Below are 17,365 nucleotides of genomic sequence, written 5' to 3'. Positions count from 1 at the left end.
AGCTCAACGGAATGGAAAAAGTTGAACTATCTTGAGGTACAACTTGCACCGCACCAGACTGTCTAAACAGTGTGAGTTTGGACCTTGTATCCTTCAGTCACATGGTTTGATTGAGATGGTCACATGCAGATGCATGTATGATAGTCATCTTCATCTCATGCGAGGAAGTGATGATTTCTTATCATGCTAAATTGATAGCCAGAGATTTTTAGACAAATGGATTGTTGTGTTCGATAAAGAGCAGTAAAATGTGTTTGTGCAGCAGCGTACATGAATGTGTCTGTATGATTGAGAGACTTTCAAATAAAATAAACCTGATGTTCCTCTGTTAATGAGATTAAGATCTAAAGAACAACAGAGAGAAGCTCGGATTTAAACCCTCATGTTCATCTCTGCATCACCTCCAGCACAGTGACATGAGGGATTCTGGTAAAAACCATTGCTGCTGATGCATTATAGGTTTAATGAGTCACTTCTTCACATTTATGCACTTAATGGGCTGTTCCAGTAAATAGCAAATTGCAAGGCAATGACTGTTGTTTTGGGCATTTGAAATCAATGGCGTTTAATAATGTGAGAGATTTGTAGATGAGTCTGAAAACGATGTGGTCAGTAATGCTTTTACTATAAAGATGACTACTAATGAGGCTGTCAATTAATACATGTAGGCATGATGCACAGTTCTTTGATAGTGCACAGCATGTACTCTTTTGCACTTCATTATTTTTTAAATAATACAATTTTTATGTCATATTCTCAATTGTTGTGATTTGTTTCCTTCACTCTCTCCCCTGACTCGCTCTGGTTCAGAAGAGTTCATCCCCGCCCCCTTTTCAGCTACTGCATTGGCAGTGACTCACACCTGATGATGTCACACTTACTCTGTTGCTATAGCAGTTGTTATGGAAACAGGAGCCAAGGTTTCAGTGGCTCTGTCTTTCAGAAGTAGAACTCAATAAAGCAATAAGCCACTTGAGGCTGTGCATTACGATGATTTTACTATGCATAAGAAGTGTTCCTATAGGCACAACATGCAATGAAGTGCTAAAACCCCCTTTGGCATGTTAAAATCACCGTAACGCATGAATAGCTTACTGCTTTCATAAAATGGTAAGAACAGGAATATGATCAAAGACACTTATACAATACAATACAATAAAATATATTATATACAGTAATTTATTTGATTATTAAAAACAATTCTTCTGATAAGAAATATAGTTAGTTCTTAAATGCAAATAATAAAATGCAAATCACTAAATAATCATGCATAGTTAGGAATAGGATAGCAAAATAACTGGCTTTTAAAAGGGAAGAGAAAAAACATCCCATATCTTTTATTAATGATTTCAAAGAGTGTTCATATTCACCTGACAATTGCAAAAATGCTAAAATATGTCTTCATTTGTTTGCCTAGTAAATGCTATTTATGCATTTACAAATTTGTCTTAATTAGTGGTGCAAAAAAAGGTTTTTCAAATTAACTCCTAAAAACATATGTTTCAAATATGTATCTTCACACATTGATGTGCATAAAACAGAACATAATGGCCTAATCTCAAGCTGATTTTTAAATAATTCATCTGTTCTTGATCATTTATTGTGTTAGTCTCTCACTGTCTGTGTAAATAATAGGGCAAAAGTGCATTCATGCAATATGTTTAAAATCAAGTATTTTTAAACTGCCAATAGCATGCATTTTTGCTGGAAAATGAAATGTTTCATTTGTTGTAGTTTTTTTTTTATATTTAAATTGTGTTATGTCGGTGCACAATTAGGAAATCCAAATGTCAATGGAACTTTCAACTACATTTAAAGTTGAAGGCATTATGCTTCCCAGACCTAAGTGAGTTTGATGAGCATTTCTTTACGTGCATCTCATCACACATCCGTAGATATCACCATCCGTCAATGTTTACATTCATAATGATTAAATATCAAAATGTGCTGCACACACACTGTTGTTTTTAAATGTCCGTTTTTATTGCTGCATCTGTTAAAGTTTTATGGCCTCTGTTTATATTTTTGACCAGTTTTCCTTTCACGCGAGACCTGTTTTAGGGGCTGGTCACATTGAATGTGTTTATTGTAGCGTTCCACTGTGCTGATTTTTCATTATTTTTCTTTGTAAACATGCGCTAGATGGACATCTTTTACCATTGTGCTTGTGCCTTTTGCAGTGTTTCTTGCATAAAACAGCATTCTCTTTTTTTCTGTATGAATTGCTCCTTATAGCTTTGAACGCTGCTCTAGAATTCATTGTCTGAACTATGGTAAATGTAGATGAGAAACATTAAATAAAAGAGATGTGCAGTTAATATTTGATGAAAGATGAATATAATAGAAATTATTATTTATTATTCATATCTCCCTGCTGAATACCAACAAAAGGTTGAACAGCTGAATTGTGTGTACCTTTACAAGCTCCACCAAACATTGTTCGTTAGAATGATACTAACACTTGTGGTGTTATAATGAACATTTGTTCGGCATGGATCCCTGCTGACAATCAGTGGGAGACACACGACTACTTTATTGTTCTCAGACATAATTTGATACTTGTGGGTGTTGGATCTCTTTATCTTTAACCTGCTGCCCCAGTTCTGCCCTCAGCTGCATTGCCCACATAGCACTGCTGTTTTATTGCTACACTGTCATTCCTAAGCTCTCCTTCATAACAGTAACAAGACACAATACACTAGCTCAAAGAACGCTATGCTTACATGAGCAGGCTGATTACTGTTAGTTGTTTATGCAATTATTCTGTGTGACAAATAGCCTGACGTGTTCTTGTTGTATCAGTGGAAGCATATTTGAGGATCACTTAAAGGGATAGTTCACCCAAACATGAAAATTTTGTCATCATTTATTCGACTTCATGTTGTTCCAAACCTGTATGAGTTTCTGTTGAACACAAAAGATAGTTTAAAGAATATTGATAATCAAACAGTCGACGGTTGCCATTGACTTCCATAGCAGGAAAAAAAATACTATGGAAGTGAATGGCTACCGTCAAATGTCTGGTTAACATTCTTTAAAATATCTTCTTTTGTGTTCAACAAGAGAGAAACTCATACAGGTTTGGATCAACATGAGGGTTAGTAAGTGATGACAAAATTTTCATTTATGGGTGGACTATTCCTTTAAGCTGCAGATGGATTTCTTTGGGGCATCTCAAAATTAGACATAATGACTGAGAGAGTCAAAAGAATTTTGTTAATCCAATGGCATCTTTATTATATAATTTTAAGATTAGGTAAAGCAATTTGTTTGCATTCATAGATTCCCGCTGCCCCTTACAAAGTCATATAATTAAATGTCTCAATAGACTTTATATGTCAGCAGTTAGGTCACTGTGGTCATTGGAAAAATATTGGTCATTTATGTTAGGGAACCGTCAAAAAATTAATGAACCCCAACAAGGTCATCAGAACCTCAACAGAAAGCGGAGTGGGTCATTCATGGGACTTTGTCTTTTCTGTCTTAGTTTTGGGACATTGTCCTCGAAGTCTGGACTGTGCCCGGGAGCGACGGCATTTCTGCCAGCCTGGCTCTTCACACTGCGGCCCATGCCTAGACCCATTCGTGGAGAACAAACGAGGGAAGTGTGTGGTCAGGAGAAGAAATCACTCGGGTGAGTACTGTCAACATCAGACTGAGTCGTACCAAAGTCTCGTTCAAGGAAAGTCAATTCACTTAGCAGCCATATTTTCAACAGCTCCAAGCAGCATGCAAGACCAACTTTTATGATCGGTGCCAAACTCACATTTAGATAACATTTCAAATCAGCAAAAAAATCTGACATGAGCTGTCCTGCAAATGTTTCTTATGCTCAAATAGCGTTAATAAAGCATTTACTTCAGGTTGGCCCATGTACATTTGGAGCTTCTAATGCAATTACACAATTAAAATTTTTTTTTTTTTTAGAAGGTGAGACTTATACCTTGGTATTTGGTCTTTCGTCATTGTACACAGTATTACTGCACAGGGTTCACAGTTTGTGCTGCAGTGTTGATCTGATACGTAGCTTTTGTAAGGAAGCATTTTAGGCTTCCCCATCATTAGCTTTTGGCATATGTATTGAACTGCAGTGGAAGACCTCTCACTCCTTGCAACCTTCCAGTCTGGCTTCCCTCTCCCCCTCTTCCACCCACACATTGCTGCAGATGCAATTGGAGGGAGGGGGGCTAATGAAATAATTCAGGCGGTCTCTTTCTACACTGCAGTGGTAGGGATTGACAAATGCTGGTGTAAACCCACTTAGCTTTAACCATACCAACAAGCAGCCGTTAGATGTAAATATCCTCAAGTGTTTTATTCGTTTTCAGCTTCCAGTTTGTAGCCAAAAAAATTTTTCATTTTGACTACAGCCTTGAGGATTATCGATTAGTAATTTTCCAGTGCTGCTATAGGAGGGCAGTGCGGTTGTCGACACCTAATCGATACCATTCAACAGGCAGGAGCATGAACAGCACCATTTTCTTCTCCCTCTTTTAACTCTCTCTTTCTTTTTTTACAGTTTATTTAGAAGACCTTAGAGGCATCACATATTTTTCTCACAGACTTTTTTTCCTCGTGACAGACACAGCTACTCATTTTTATATTATATTTAAATGCTGTTTTTGTTAGACTGATATAAAGTTGATATAAAGTATAAAGTGAAATGAAGTTGCACTTTTGTGTGTTTATGGTAGGAGATTTGGTTTAATCTCGGGCATCTGACCTTCCTACTATTGTGTAGTTGCTCTCTGGCTTATGCCAAAGCCTTTGGGGTCTCATTTACTAACTGTGTTTAATGCACAGAAATTTTGATTATTTAAAAATCTGTGTGCATGGTTTCACATCGATTGATTATTAATCAATAAGGTTGCATCTGAATTATAAATGTATTCAATTCTAAATTTTTTAATAAAACTTAAAACTGACATGTACAGGTTTGCAAAAGCCCTTGTGGTCTTAGAAACAATTGCTTAAACTGAATTTTTTTATTTGTATACGTAGATGTAATGTTTTATATAATATTATTATTTATTAGAAATCGATCAAGTAATTATTCTTATTTTAGAATAACAAAAATTATGTCTATTCCCTTACGTAAAGAAAATATATTTCCCTATATATGAATGATCAATATATTAAACGATTTAACGGTATGTGTTACAATATACAGAATATTATATTGTGTTAATATATTACAATATATTGAATACATAAGGAATTGCTGCTTTTCAAATATTGAAAAATATGTAAATATATTTACTAATATATTATAATGTATATAATTTTATATTCGGTAATACACTTCATAATATAGTACATAGTATAGTACTTCATAGTACATGTTATAAGATATTGTATTGCATGTGTAATATATTGCAGATATATTTACTCATGCAGTATAAACACATATATAGAGAGAAATATATAATGTAATATATTTATTATATTTTTTAATTATTCACATTATAAATGTTTCATATTTTCAAGCTAGTTAACAGTAGCACAAGCACACCTGCAGGTACTAAAGAGACTATCACTGTGCTGAAGAGTGCACAGCCAATACTTTTTAAATAAAGTAATATATAGTCTTGATGGTGCTCGGCCAATCGTCAACCTAATCACAGGCTCTACTTTTCAGCACAATGGTAACCCCGAAAACTCCAGAAATACCAGAAAACCATTTAAATTCCAAAATAATACAACATTAAACACTAACAGATCTCCCCCTATATTAATATTAAGAAAAAACACATGAAATAACATCTAATTTTAACATTTACTCTTCTTTGACATACAGAAGCAAAGCATGCTGGAAACTAGAAATCTGCTGTAACTCATTCTGTGAATGTGTATAATACATTCACATTTATATGGGAACGTGTATGTGCAATATATGTACACAATAAAGGAAAAAACTTTATGAATATCACATGTAATGCTATTTTTTTCTTGATGTCTAAACATTTTATATGTATCAATATAGCCATACACGGTCAATGCATATATTGCAGTATATTGAAAAATATAAGCAATAGTTTCCCATATATGGAACTGTATTATGTAATATATCACATTGTATTTTGCAGTATATTCCCATATATTTTTGTTCTGTAAGGGTTGTATCTTGATGTGGGATAGGTGCAGTAAAAGCCCATTTAAAATGTGTTTTTGTGTTTCAGCTGGCTTTGAGATTGACACACTTGACTTTACTCAAAGATTTTGCCACGTTTAATCTCAGGAAGTGAGTGACGAATGGCTGTGCAAGAGAGGTTGTGCGGAAAGCCCTTATATGGTGATGACTAGGGCATGCAATATGCAAATTACTAACTGCGGGTTAGTGCTCTTTCACAGAATAGTCTGGATTCATCAACATGACTGAGGGATGGCAGAAATTTGACATGAAAACCTTTTCACATAAGTTAGAAAACACTTTTACACAATTATTAGTGAATAAAACCCGTTAGGACTCTCATAAATATGCAATTATTGATGAATCATGATTCCTGTGTGAATATGTCCACACACAGGTTTACATAAAAATACAGCCATACAGGAGTGCACATGGTTGTTAGTACATGAGATCCAATGTCTTTTAATTTACTATGAGCTTTTTATTGCACATAGTTCTTTAGCTATGTTGCATTTTATACTTAAGAAGACTATGATTCACTATGTACATAGAACATTGAGTTAAGTTTAGAGGATTTTCTGTAAAAAGAAAATGGCTGATTTCATTTTTATTAGTTATTTCGTAATTTTTTAATTTATGTGTTTAATTATGTGCTTAATAATGCATTTAATTATGCAAGTATACACTTTTTGGAACATTCTAATTGAAAAGCAGATTATCTCGTCTGTTTAGGCCTATTAATGATTTTTCAAGGTCACTAGACAAAAATGTATCTCTTAATGTGGTCCACATCAAACAAAAGCTGTTTTCCCACGTTATCTGGGGTGGAAAATAAATAATCTGACACTATTAAGTAAATGTATCTCACTCTGGTAAAAATAGAACTTTCAAGGTTCAATGGTTCAAAGCGTCTTTTTCTCTCACATACACAAACACATACACACGTCACCCTCCCTCTCTCTCTCTCTCTCTCTGAAGTTTTTGCTCTTGGCACTTTTCCAGTGGTTGCCGTGGCGACAGATTTCATTCATGAATCTGTGGAGGCCCCTCCCCCTATCTCTCACTGCCCGCTTGTACGCCCCACTGCCCACATACGCATAGCAGCACCACACGACAGACCGACTGACCAAATCCGCCTACACACACTGCAGTATACACGCACACACACTCACACATATGCACACTCAGCGAACACAGTATTAGACAAGCTCATAAACACTTTTTTGGTGCGTGTCACGATAAATCATTTTAAATGCTCATAAATATGTGCTAGGAGGATGGCATACACATTTTACCCAAGGCAATACAAACTATGCCAAGATGTCATATTCCTTGGTGCATTATTATTATTAAACTTACCTTATCAGAATTTGCCACTTTAGATAGTTCTGATAGTTTTGTAACTGACCTGTTACAGTTTTCTAGCTCAGAGCAACAGCTTTAACTCTAACATAACTCTGTAGTAGGCTTTATGGACACTGTTCCATATGCATTCAAAAGTTTGAGGTCTGTAATTTTTTAAAGAAATTAATACTTTTATTCAGCAAGGTTGCATTAAATTGAAAGTGACAGTAAAGACATTTGTAATGTTACAAAATATTTCTATTTTGCATAAATGCTGCTCTTTTGAACTTTTTGTTTATCAAAAAAAAAAAAAATCTGAAAAAAAGTATCACAGTTTAAAAAGATTGTTTTCAACATTGATAGCAGTACATCAACATATCAGAATGATTTCTGAAGGATCACTGAAGACTGGAGTAATGATGCTGAAAATTGAGTTTTGCCATCACAGAAATAAATTACATTTTAAAATATTTTAAAACAGAAAACAGTTATTTTAAATTGTAATAATATTTCACAATATTACTGTTTTTACAGTTTTTTTTTTTTTTCCTGGTCATATAAATACAGCCTCGGTGAGCAAAACATTCTTTTAAAAACATTAGAAAATTACAGACCCAAGCTTTTGAAAGCTCTCTTCATCCTCCCTCTCTCTCCCTTTGTAACTGTTATTTCTCTTTCACTCTTTCTTGCCCAAGCAGCCAAGGTCAGCCTTCTCCCAGAGCTGGATGAAGAGATAGACATTCTCTCCTCCATCATCAGCAAACACAGAGAATCAGAGATGAAGCACTCGGGTAAGACATGTGGATCGCACTATTAAAAGGATAGTTCACCCAAAAATGAAAATTCTGTCACCCTCATGTCGTTCCAAACCTGTATGACTTACTTTCTTCTGTGGAACATAAAAAGACATTAAAGACAAGTATTTACATAAAAGACAAGTATTTACAAGCTCAGACAGTAAACATGACTGTCAGGTTCTACTTGTGCACTATGTTCAAGGTTTTCTGAAGCCATACAAAATCTTTCTGAATCTCTTTGAAATTTGAGGAACAAATTTGTCTTTATATTCAAAGTTCACGTCACACACACAAGAAGTAATGGTGTTTGGTCCTGATGATGTCAGGTCTGGCACGACTAGAGGCAATATTTAAATTAAATGTCAGCAAGAATGTAATTTGTAAGCTGGCAGGGGAAGTTTACCAGTGAATAATGACTTCATTTTTGCTCTGTTCCTCACAAAAAGCTATTGTATGGCTTTAAAAGACAACATTTATATACATATCTACATGTATGGTCTTTATTCTTCTCTATTTTGGAGCTTGACAGCTGTGGTCACTTATGTATGGGAAAATTAGAAAAAAAATTTATTCCGTGACAGGCTTCCATACTTTCTTGAACAATGTAAATTCAGTATTTTCCATTCAGACTTGACAGTCTTTCTTTTTTGTATTTTCCTTGTATTCTTCAGCCCCCTCTCCGGCTGCTCCCAAAGTCCCTGAAGATCATTCCTGGCCGAGCAGTCAGCACAGAGCAGAAGCATCTCCTACCACTGCTACATCAGAACAGCCTCTGACAAGTGCCCTGACCACTGCCTCCTCTACCACCAGCCCAGCCTCACACACTCCATTTATCTCTGCAGTGCACAGCGCTCCCTTTATCATCCCGTATCCCTCTGAGGACCACTCCTTCATCAGTGCGTTATATATTGTTTGTTGGTGGTTATAAATATATAAGAGTTTGTGGACTGCAGTCCTTTTCCTTCTATAACTTTTTCATGACAAACTCCACTTTTTGTTTTTTCCCTTAGTATTTTTGGGTGTGTTTCTCATGGTGGGCTCAGTGGCCATGGTCTTGACTGGAGTGTGTTGGGTCAGGTGAGAATTCACATGATTTACATCCCAGTCTGACTTGTATTTTGTACTTTCTCAGTAATGAACTTAACCTGGAAGAGAAAGATTGTACAACTTTTATGAGTACATTAGCATATATACTATTGTTCAAAAGTTTGTTTGTTTTTTTAAGAAATTGTTTATTTTATTCAGCAAGGATAAAAAATGACAGTAGAAGCATTTACAATGTTAACAAAGATTTCTATTCCTAATAAATGCTGTTCTTTCCATTCACCAAAGATTCCTGAAAAAATGTTTTATAGTTTCCACAAAATTAGCAGGTCAACTGTTTTCAACTGATAAGAAGAAGAAGTGTTTAATGAGCACTAAATCAGCATATTAAAATGATTTCTGAAGGATCATGTGACACTGAGGACTGGAAAAAAGGAAAAATCAGCTATGCCATCACAAGAATAAATTGCATTTTAAAATATAATAAAATAGAATACAGATATTTTAAATTGTAATAAAATTTCACAATATTACTGTTTTACAGTATTTTTAATCAAGTAATTACAGCCTTGGTGAATATAGGACTCTTCGTTTAACAACACAAAATTACCTCAAGCTTTTGAATGATTGTGTAGATGTTGTGTAGATCTTCAAAAAACACACAAGGACTAATTGCCATAAAACCCCAACTTAGATATTATGGGGTCTTTAAAGACCTTTTAAAACCTTTTTGGATGAACAAGTAAACATGAATGATACTGACGCTGTGTCCTCTTTCTTTTCAGGATGCAGAGAGGCAATCGTCTCGCCCAGAAGGTCGATTATCCTGCTTTTGGGTTGATAGGTCCAAATTCCTATGATGGTGGAATGGTTAGTAGAGCATATATACACATACAAAAACAAAGTGAAATCCTGGCATCTGTCTTATTGTTTGTATGTTTACACGCTCTTCTATTATTATATTATTAGACTGGAGATAAAACACTTGCCCAGAGTGCCCAGATGTACCACTTTCAGCTTCAGAAGCAGCAAATGATGTCACTCAAGTAAGTAGTCAGCAAATAGCTTTAATAAATTCCTGTCTCTCATTAACTGCCTTTCATGGATACAACGGTTCCCACCAATACTTAAAGGAATAGTTCACTTTCAAATAAAAATTTCCTGACATCCAAGATGTCCATGTCCTTCTTTCTTCAGTCGAAAAGAAATTAAGGTTTTTGATGAAAACATTCCAGGATTTTTCTCCTTAGAGTGGACTTCAATGGTCTCCGAACAGTGAAGTTCAAAATTAAACTTACGGAAGAAACGGAACTGGCTCCGCGTTCGTTCCGTAAGTTGAATAGGGAAGGCGTAGGACATTCAGCGTAAGCTTTTTGAAGAATACGGAATCGCGTTCTGGTGGAAGCACTTGTGATGCGATCATTTGTGCCTATAAAGCATATACATTTAGATTTTTTTTAGAAAATGACCGATCGTTTCGCTAGATAAGACCCTTATTCCTCGTCTGGGATCATGTAAAGCCCTTTGAAGCTGCACCTAAACTGTAATTTTGACCTTCAACCGTTTGGAGACCATTGAAGTCCACTATAAGGAGAAAAATCCTAGAATGTTTTCATCAAAAACCTTAATTTCTTTTCGACTGAAGAAAGAAGGACATGGACATCTTGGATGACATGGGGGTGAGTAAATTATCAGGAAATTTTTATTTGAAAGTGGACTAATCCTTTGACCTGTCTGCTTGTCTTTATGGAATAATTTGAGTATATTAGATATACTCTTCCATTCAGTTTGGGGTCAGTAAGCTTTTTTATTTTATTTTATTTTAATTTATTTATTTGTTTTTAATCAAAGAATCCTGGAAAAAAAAAAAAATGTATCACAATTTCCACAAAAATATTAAGCAGCACAGCTTTATGATAATGAAATATTTCTTGAGCACCAAATCAGAATATTAGAATTATTTCTGAAGGATTATGTGACACTGAAGACTAGAGTAATGGCTGCTGAAAATTCTGATTTGCCATTTAACAAGAATAAATTAAATTTTAAAATATTTTTTAAAATATAAATGGTTATTTTAAATAGTAATAATATTTTACAGTATTGGTGTTTTAACTGTGTTTTTGTACCAACAATTACAGCCTTGGTGAGCATAAGAGACTTCTTTCAAAAACATTAAAAAATCTTAACGTCCCCAAACTTTTTAACAGTAGTTTATATTCTACTCTACATCTACTCCATCTAAATTTTAAAGCAGGAAAAAAATAAATAATGTGAGGTCCCATGATCATTTGGCTATAATTTATCGGCTTAAATATCAGCTTATTTATAATATTACTCACAACTAAATGGCATGGCTTCTGTGTCTTGTTATCTTCATGCAGACAACGGAGTGATTCCAAGATTCCTGAGTCAGGAGCCACTTCGGATGAGGAAAATGAAGACGGAGACTTCACTGTGTATGAGTGCCCTGGACTTGCCCCAGTAAGAGTAATACTTCATTATTCTAAATGTGTGACAGTTTTCATATATAGCCCCTTTTCCACCGTTGGGCCGAATTGTTGTAAGAACATTTGTATTTCCATTTGAGTCTTGTACAGCACGGCACTATTACAAACCATTCTCGGCTCGGAATTCTCAGCATGGTTGGTTAACTGTGCTGAACAGTGCTGGTAGAATGTGTGTAGTGACATTACAACTCAGGATTGGTCACTTGTCTTCTAGCTACCAATTTCTCTGTAGCTGTCTAAGCACTCTATTTGAGTGACGTAAACGCAAACTGATCATCCGCCATAATGCTCGCAGTTTATATCTCATATTATCTGTAAACTCTTGCATTACCATGGCAACGACTGATGCATTTGTATTACAAGAGCAGCCGTTAGCCCCACAGTGGAAAATAAAACTATATCCATATTAGCTGGGCCGGATTGGCACGGAATGGAATAGTTAAGCAAAGAGAATGGTTTGGCCTCACGGTGAAAAAGCGGCTTATGTCTTTGTGTTCGTGTTTAAGAGAGATCTTCCCTAACGCTGTCATAAATCACGCCTTCTGCAAGTGTAATCAATTTTCAATATTATATTAAATCAATAATATATGTCACCCGCAGTGCTACAGTATGAGGTCTCGTGTAGTGACGTGGTGTCTGAAAATTTATTTTTCTTTCCAGACTGGGGAAATGGAAGTGAAAAATCCACTGTTCGATGACTCCACCTTTCATCTTCACCTGCAGAGGAGTTACAACTAACGCGAGAACTCAGAGGACACATCACTTCACGCACAAACACGCATGAATTCACAATGGTGTGCTTTCCTCATCTGATCCATTCAAGCAAGGTCACGAAGGTCAATTGCTCTTGCATCGTGGTTCGTATGGACATTTGAGGGCAGTTTTTTTGTGCTGTTAAATGCAAGATGGCAGCCTCTATCCATGAGCTGAAATAGAATGCATTGCAACACTGTCAGAAATAATTTGCTTTGTTAACTTGATTCACACATACACAAGCATACTTTCTAAAGACCAGCCCCTTCGGACCAGGATGCTGCACTGTAGTACCTTTCAGTTAATGGCAGATGTGTAAAACATTGCATGGGATTTCTGACTAAGAGTTGCACCCATCCTATATAATCATGCACAGTTCGTGTCTCTTTCCTTAAGTCTTCTGGACCTGTTTAATAGTAACACACATAAGGGACTGGGCATCCTCTGTGCTCTCAAAAAGCTTGAACATGATCTGTTCTTGATACCAGCTCAAGACTCATTTAATATCAGGTCATTGCTGAGTTCTGTTATGACGTCTTCTGTAGTATATTGTGAATACTGTGGAATGGAAAAGAAACTTGTTTATAGAATTACTTATTTGAACATATCTTGCCTGCAAACACTAGTCATATTTAGAATGGACGTGGAAGATGACGCCCCTTGAGGAGCAACGTAAATTATACGATTAGCATATTTTATGTTTTCTTCTACCAAATTCGTCTGTGACTGTATTTTTAAAATACCAATGGTGATTTTACTATTTTTTTATAATTGTGCACACAAAATTAACCCTAAATGATATTATGTAGCCTCTGTATAATCAGAATGGTCCTACTATGCATGATTTGAAGCTGTGTAATAATGAACAAAATCAGTGTGCATTTCTGGTTCATTTATGGGACACTTTTTTTTTTTTCTTTCTTGTCAAACCCAGCCAAAAAATACCTGATTTGCAACGTAACACACTGTACATAGTTGCTATGGTGTACAGGCCAGGATTTTCTGATCTATGTGCGGTAACCTCTGCACTAAATCACTAACAGTGACGTGATATAGTTTGATTCTAGAGCGCGTCGCTCGCTGCTGTTTCTCAGGAAACCTGCCAACAGTAGCCAGTTTCTGTGCAGAATTTTCAGTAATTCCTTCAGTGGATCCCTTCAGGTTCCTTTAGATCTTGTACCTTTGAATCTTCTAGTCAAAACTGTGGCAGTGTCGTCAGTCTATCGATGTTGCATTGAAGCAAAGCGAAGCCCTAAAAAATGTCAACTGTCTGTTCTGTTAGACAGTCATTGTGGGGATGCTAACTCTGATATGACCTTCAATTTTCAAAACAAACAATGGTCTTTAGTTGAACCCACTGAAACTTTTTCAGCTACTGAGATGCCTGACATGCATGTAAAGATGGAATATATAAAGAGGAAATAAATATTTATATCAGCTCAAATAATAAAGTGTCCCATCTTCATTGATATCAAACCTACCAGCTGTTTTGCGTACACGTAAAAACATTTACAGACATACAACATGAGACACCTGAGTTTCTTTTTATGTGCCTTTTCCAAAGGGCATTTCAGTATAAGGCAATTCAACCTGTATACACAGACACATCAATCTTTATTACATTATTTATTTACATATTCTGACTTAATGTAGACAGTAACATGCTAACAGAAACTTTTAAGCTATAGCTGTACTATTAAAATACTCTGCCATCATTTTTACAAACTCCAAAAGGTCAGCAAAATAAATTGATAAATCATGGCCATCTAATGTCAATTATGACATTTTGAATGTCATGTCATTGCTTTTCCACTGGGTTAACAATTTTTCCCATGAAAAGGATGTTGTAATTTACCGGGTCGATAATAAAGATCATGAATGGACGATCAAATCTGTAAACTGTTGGAGAAATCTATCCCAAAGTCTGGCCTTTCTATTCCTTCCTCGTCTACATCAAAAGCGGCTTGATGTTTAACCTGGAAGTAAAAATCACATTGCAAAAGTCCATTTCAAATAAAAGTGCATGTACAGTAGTCAACATTTGAAGTGGATCAAAACCTTTCATCAAAGTTGTCCTAAAACCTTTTTCTTAGGACAACTTAGTTCTTAGGACAACTTTTTTGATCCACTTCAAATGTTGACTTTTATAAAAATAAGCTATATGAATTTCACATTAAATTTACAATTTCACTTTTTATTTTTAATTAGCATAGTGTATTTCTTTACCTGTGACATGAAATTTTTTTCTTCTGAAATTCCTGTGAAGTTGGCCTTATCTGTAAACATGTCAGTCATTTGCATTCCCTTCAAAATATCATTCAGGGAATATGATGTTTTTAGAGACAGCTTAAGGACGTAGATGTCAACCGGTCTGAAAGACAAAAACAAAAAGTTCTGATGGATGGAGCCTTAGTCCAGTTTAAGACACAACCTAAAGAGACATTTGAGTATTTGAGTAGTGTTGTGTTTGTGTGTCTGTTGTAACAGAAAAGATAGTTTTAACCTGTTCCAGACCACATTCCTCCACCTTTCTAAGTCTCATCGATTAATAACCTTTTCCAGCTCAGTGACTGAATTATCTGGGAGAACCAGAAATATGGTGTAGGAGTTGTAGTCCAGAGAAAGGACTTTAGTTGAGAGTAGCGTGTCATAAAAGATTTTGATGTAATCTTTTTGATTCATTATTTGAACTGGAATGGTGGTCTTAGCATCTACATGGAATTCAGCCTCATGAGTAAATTTTGGGTCGGCATGGTCCATTTTCTTTTCCTTCCTTCCTTCCTTCCAAAAGAAAGAAAGAAAGAAAGAAAGGTTATTTGAAGCCTTAAGTACACTATGACATTGCTAGACTAGTAGAGTTTGTGACTATGTTGTGTATAGTTGGTTTACCTTTAAAATATATGTAAATAAGAAGGCTCATCATGGTATTAGAATCCAGATCTTCAACAACTTTATCTATTTTCCCATGTGTCTTTTTTTTTGTTCAATATTCTACAGAGTTTGATAAATATATAATTTATTTAGTCTACAAATCATCTTCTGAAAACCAGATTGCTGCTGTGTCTCTTTCCCCAAACTGGACTGAATTATAAAGCCTATGTCCTTGAGGTTGATGATAAAACAGACCTTAACTCTGTTTACTTTTTATTTTACTCAGCAAAGAAAACTAATTATTAACTACTAAGAATGCACTCAAATCAGCGCAATAAACAAAAGTTTGCCAGTATCAGTGTTTAACCACATTGATGAGATAACAGCTGATATGTAACTGATGTACAGCAGTTGCCATCATTTTCAAAATGATTTGTATTACATATATATTTTATTATTAAGTACAGTACATTTCAAAATTTATTTCAATTTGAAAAAAAAAAAAAAAATTAGTTTACCATCAAATATGTATATTCAGCTATTTGTAAACGTTTTTTTATTTTTTTGTAATAGCACAATTCTAGTGACCCCTTTAGGTGATGTTAGATATAAGAACCCCTGCATGACCTGTATTATTATGCAAGCAGAGTAAAACCTGGGTGCATGTCAACAAATGAATAATGAAGATGAGATATTGAGCCACCTACTGTTGAAATACACACAGGTGGCTGCGTAGATTGGGTAAAGGGAAGACATTCAGTGTCAGCAAAATCCTTGCACTGAAAAGATAATACACTCATATTGTTTGTAGACATGTTTTTTGTAACAAAAATTTGAGTTGGTTTTTTGCTTTGTAGGAGTATCTGCATCACAGACGTTCTCGTCAATAAATCCTGTCTTTGACACAAACATGATATAATGTTTTATTAACATATATTAAAGTTCAGGAGGAGCACATTCAGATAAATCTAACCAATCAGCGTGAGAGAAGGCATATATATAGAGCCGACTTACCTTGGTTCAGACAGTTTTCCAGCATCCCTCCTCCACCCCAACTCCTCATTCTTGATTATTCCTATCCCAGCCAGTAATGAGGGGAATACTCTGGGTTTGGGCCAAATTCCAAGCTTGGAGCCCTCTCTTTGTACAGTACTCCAAATATGCATATTCTATACCCTGATCTGATTATATGTAGCTAAATGTGAACTAGTGAATCATCCATACTGTGAGTGACAAAACATCGCAAAATAAGCATCAAAAGCTATTAAAGGTGCAACAGCGTGTTCATATATATTTTCGATGCAAAATACAATTGTGAACGACTGCATTTATTTGTGTATTAAATTATAGCAGTCACAGGATGTATTTGTGTAATTTACAGCTTACAAAACCATGAATAATATGTTTGTTTTGTTGTGTGTAATGGTGAATTACAGCATAAATTTGTGGGAAGCATTAATGATTTTATCTCATATTGAGCAAAAGATCCCAGAAGATCCCAGCAATGGATTTGGCAGCGCTTAACAGACCCCATTTTTTTTCCGGAGGTGCACGAAGAGCTGAGGTGAGGACACTCCCTATTTGGTTTATGTCCACTCTTCAGTTCATGCACTTACGGGGACAGTGGAAATAGTTTTTGCGGCCCATAGCAAGTCAGGGATTTACAGCTGCTTCTCATTCCAAAGAAGGATGGTGCCTCAGGCCCATCCTCAATCTGAGACAGCTGAACCACGCCCTCATGAGACGGCCATTAAGAATGCTAACCTTGAAACAAATCCTCTTGCAGATTCTCCCAGGGAATTGGTTCTTATCAGTAGATCTAAAAGATACATATTTTCATATCCAGAGCCCCTCATCACAGACCGTTCTTAAGGTTTGTGTTTGAAGGGGTGGCTTACCATTGTACCATCTACCAT

At 35.5% G+C, this 17,365-nt stretch overlaps 2 protein-coding genes across 2 annotated transcripts in view; one reads left to right on the top strand and one right to left on the bottom strand.

Moving 5' to 3' along the window:
- The window catches only part of npdc1b (neural proliferation, differentiation and control, 1b), a 25,198-nt gene extending 11,169 nt beyond the window's left edge, over positions 1-14,029 (top strand). Inside the window, exons 2-9 of the mRNA XM_051895441.1 lie at positions 3,488-3,634; positions 8,173-8,265; positions 8,943-9,167; positions 9,282-9,348; positions 10,101-10,185; positions 10,285-10,361; positions 11,700-11,799; positions 12,486-14,029. Of these exons, the coding sequence (XP_051751401.1) occupies positions 3,488-3,634; positions 8,173-8,265; positions 8,943-9,167; positions 9,282-9,348; positions 10,101-10,185; positions 10,285-10,361; positions 11,700-11,799; positions 12,486-12,563 (872 nt within the window). The 3' untranslated portion in view covers positions 12,564-14,029. The remainder of the gene's footprint in view (positions 1-3,487; positions 3,635-8,172; positions 8,266-8,942; positions 9,168-9,281; positions 9,349-10,100; positions 10,186-10,284; positions 10,362-11,699; positions 11,800-12,485) is intronic.
- LOC127512884 (alpha-1-antitrypsin homolog) lies at positions 13,575-17,365 on the bottom strand. The gene is made up of 5 exons (XM_051894241.1): positions 17,348-17,365; positions 15,445-15,549; positions 15,128-15,401; positions 14,770-14,986; positions 13,575-14,470 (listed from the first exon to the last, which is right to left on the bottom strand). Exons 1-5 carry the CDS (start codon positions 17,363-17,365, stop codon positions 14,377-14,379), a joined length of 708 nt encoding a protein of 235 aa, XP_051750201.1. The 3' UTR covers positions 13,575-14,376.

Source organism: Ctenopharyngodon idella, chromosome 5 (genome assembly GCF_019924925.1).
Source record: "Ctenopharyngodon idella isolate HZGC_01 chromosome 5, HZGC01, whole genome shotgun sequence".
Classification (NCBI taxonomy): Eukaryota; Metazoa; Chordata; class Actinopteri; order Cypriniformes; family Xenocyprididae; genus Ctenopharyngodon; species Ctenopharyngodon idella.
The sequence above is the reverse complement of the archived record's forward strand: the minus strand, read 5'-3'. Positions and strand labels throughout refer to the sequence as shown.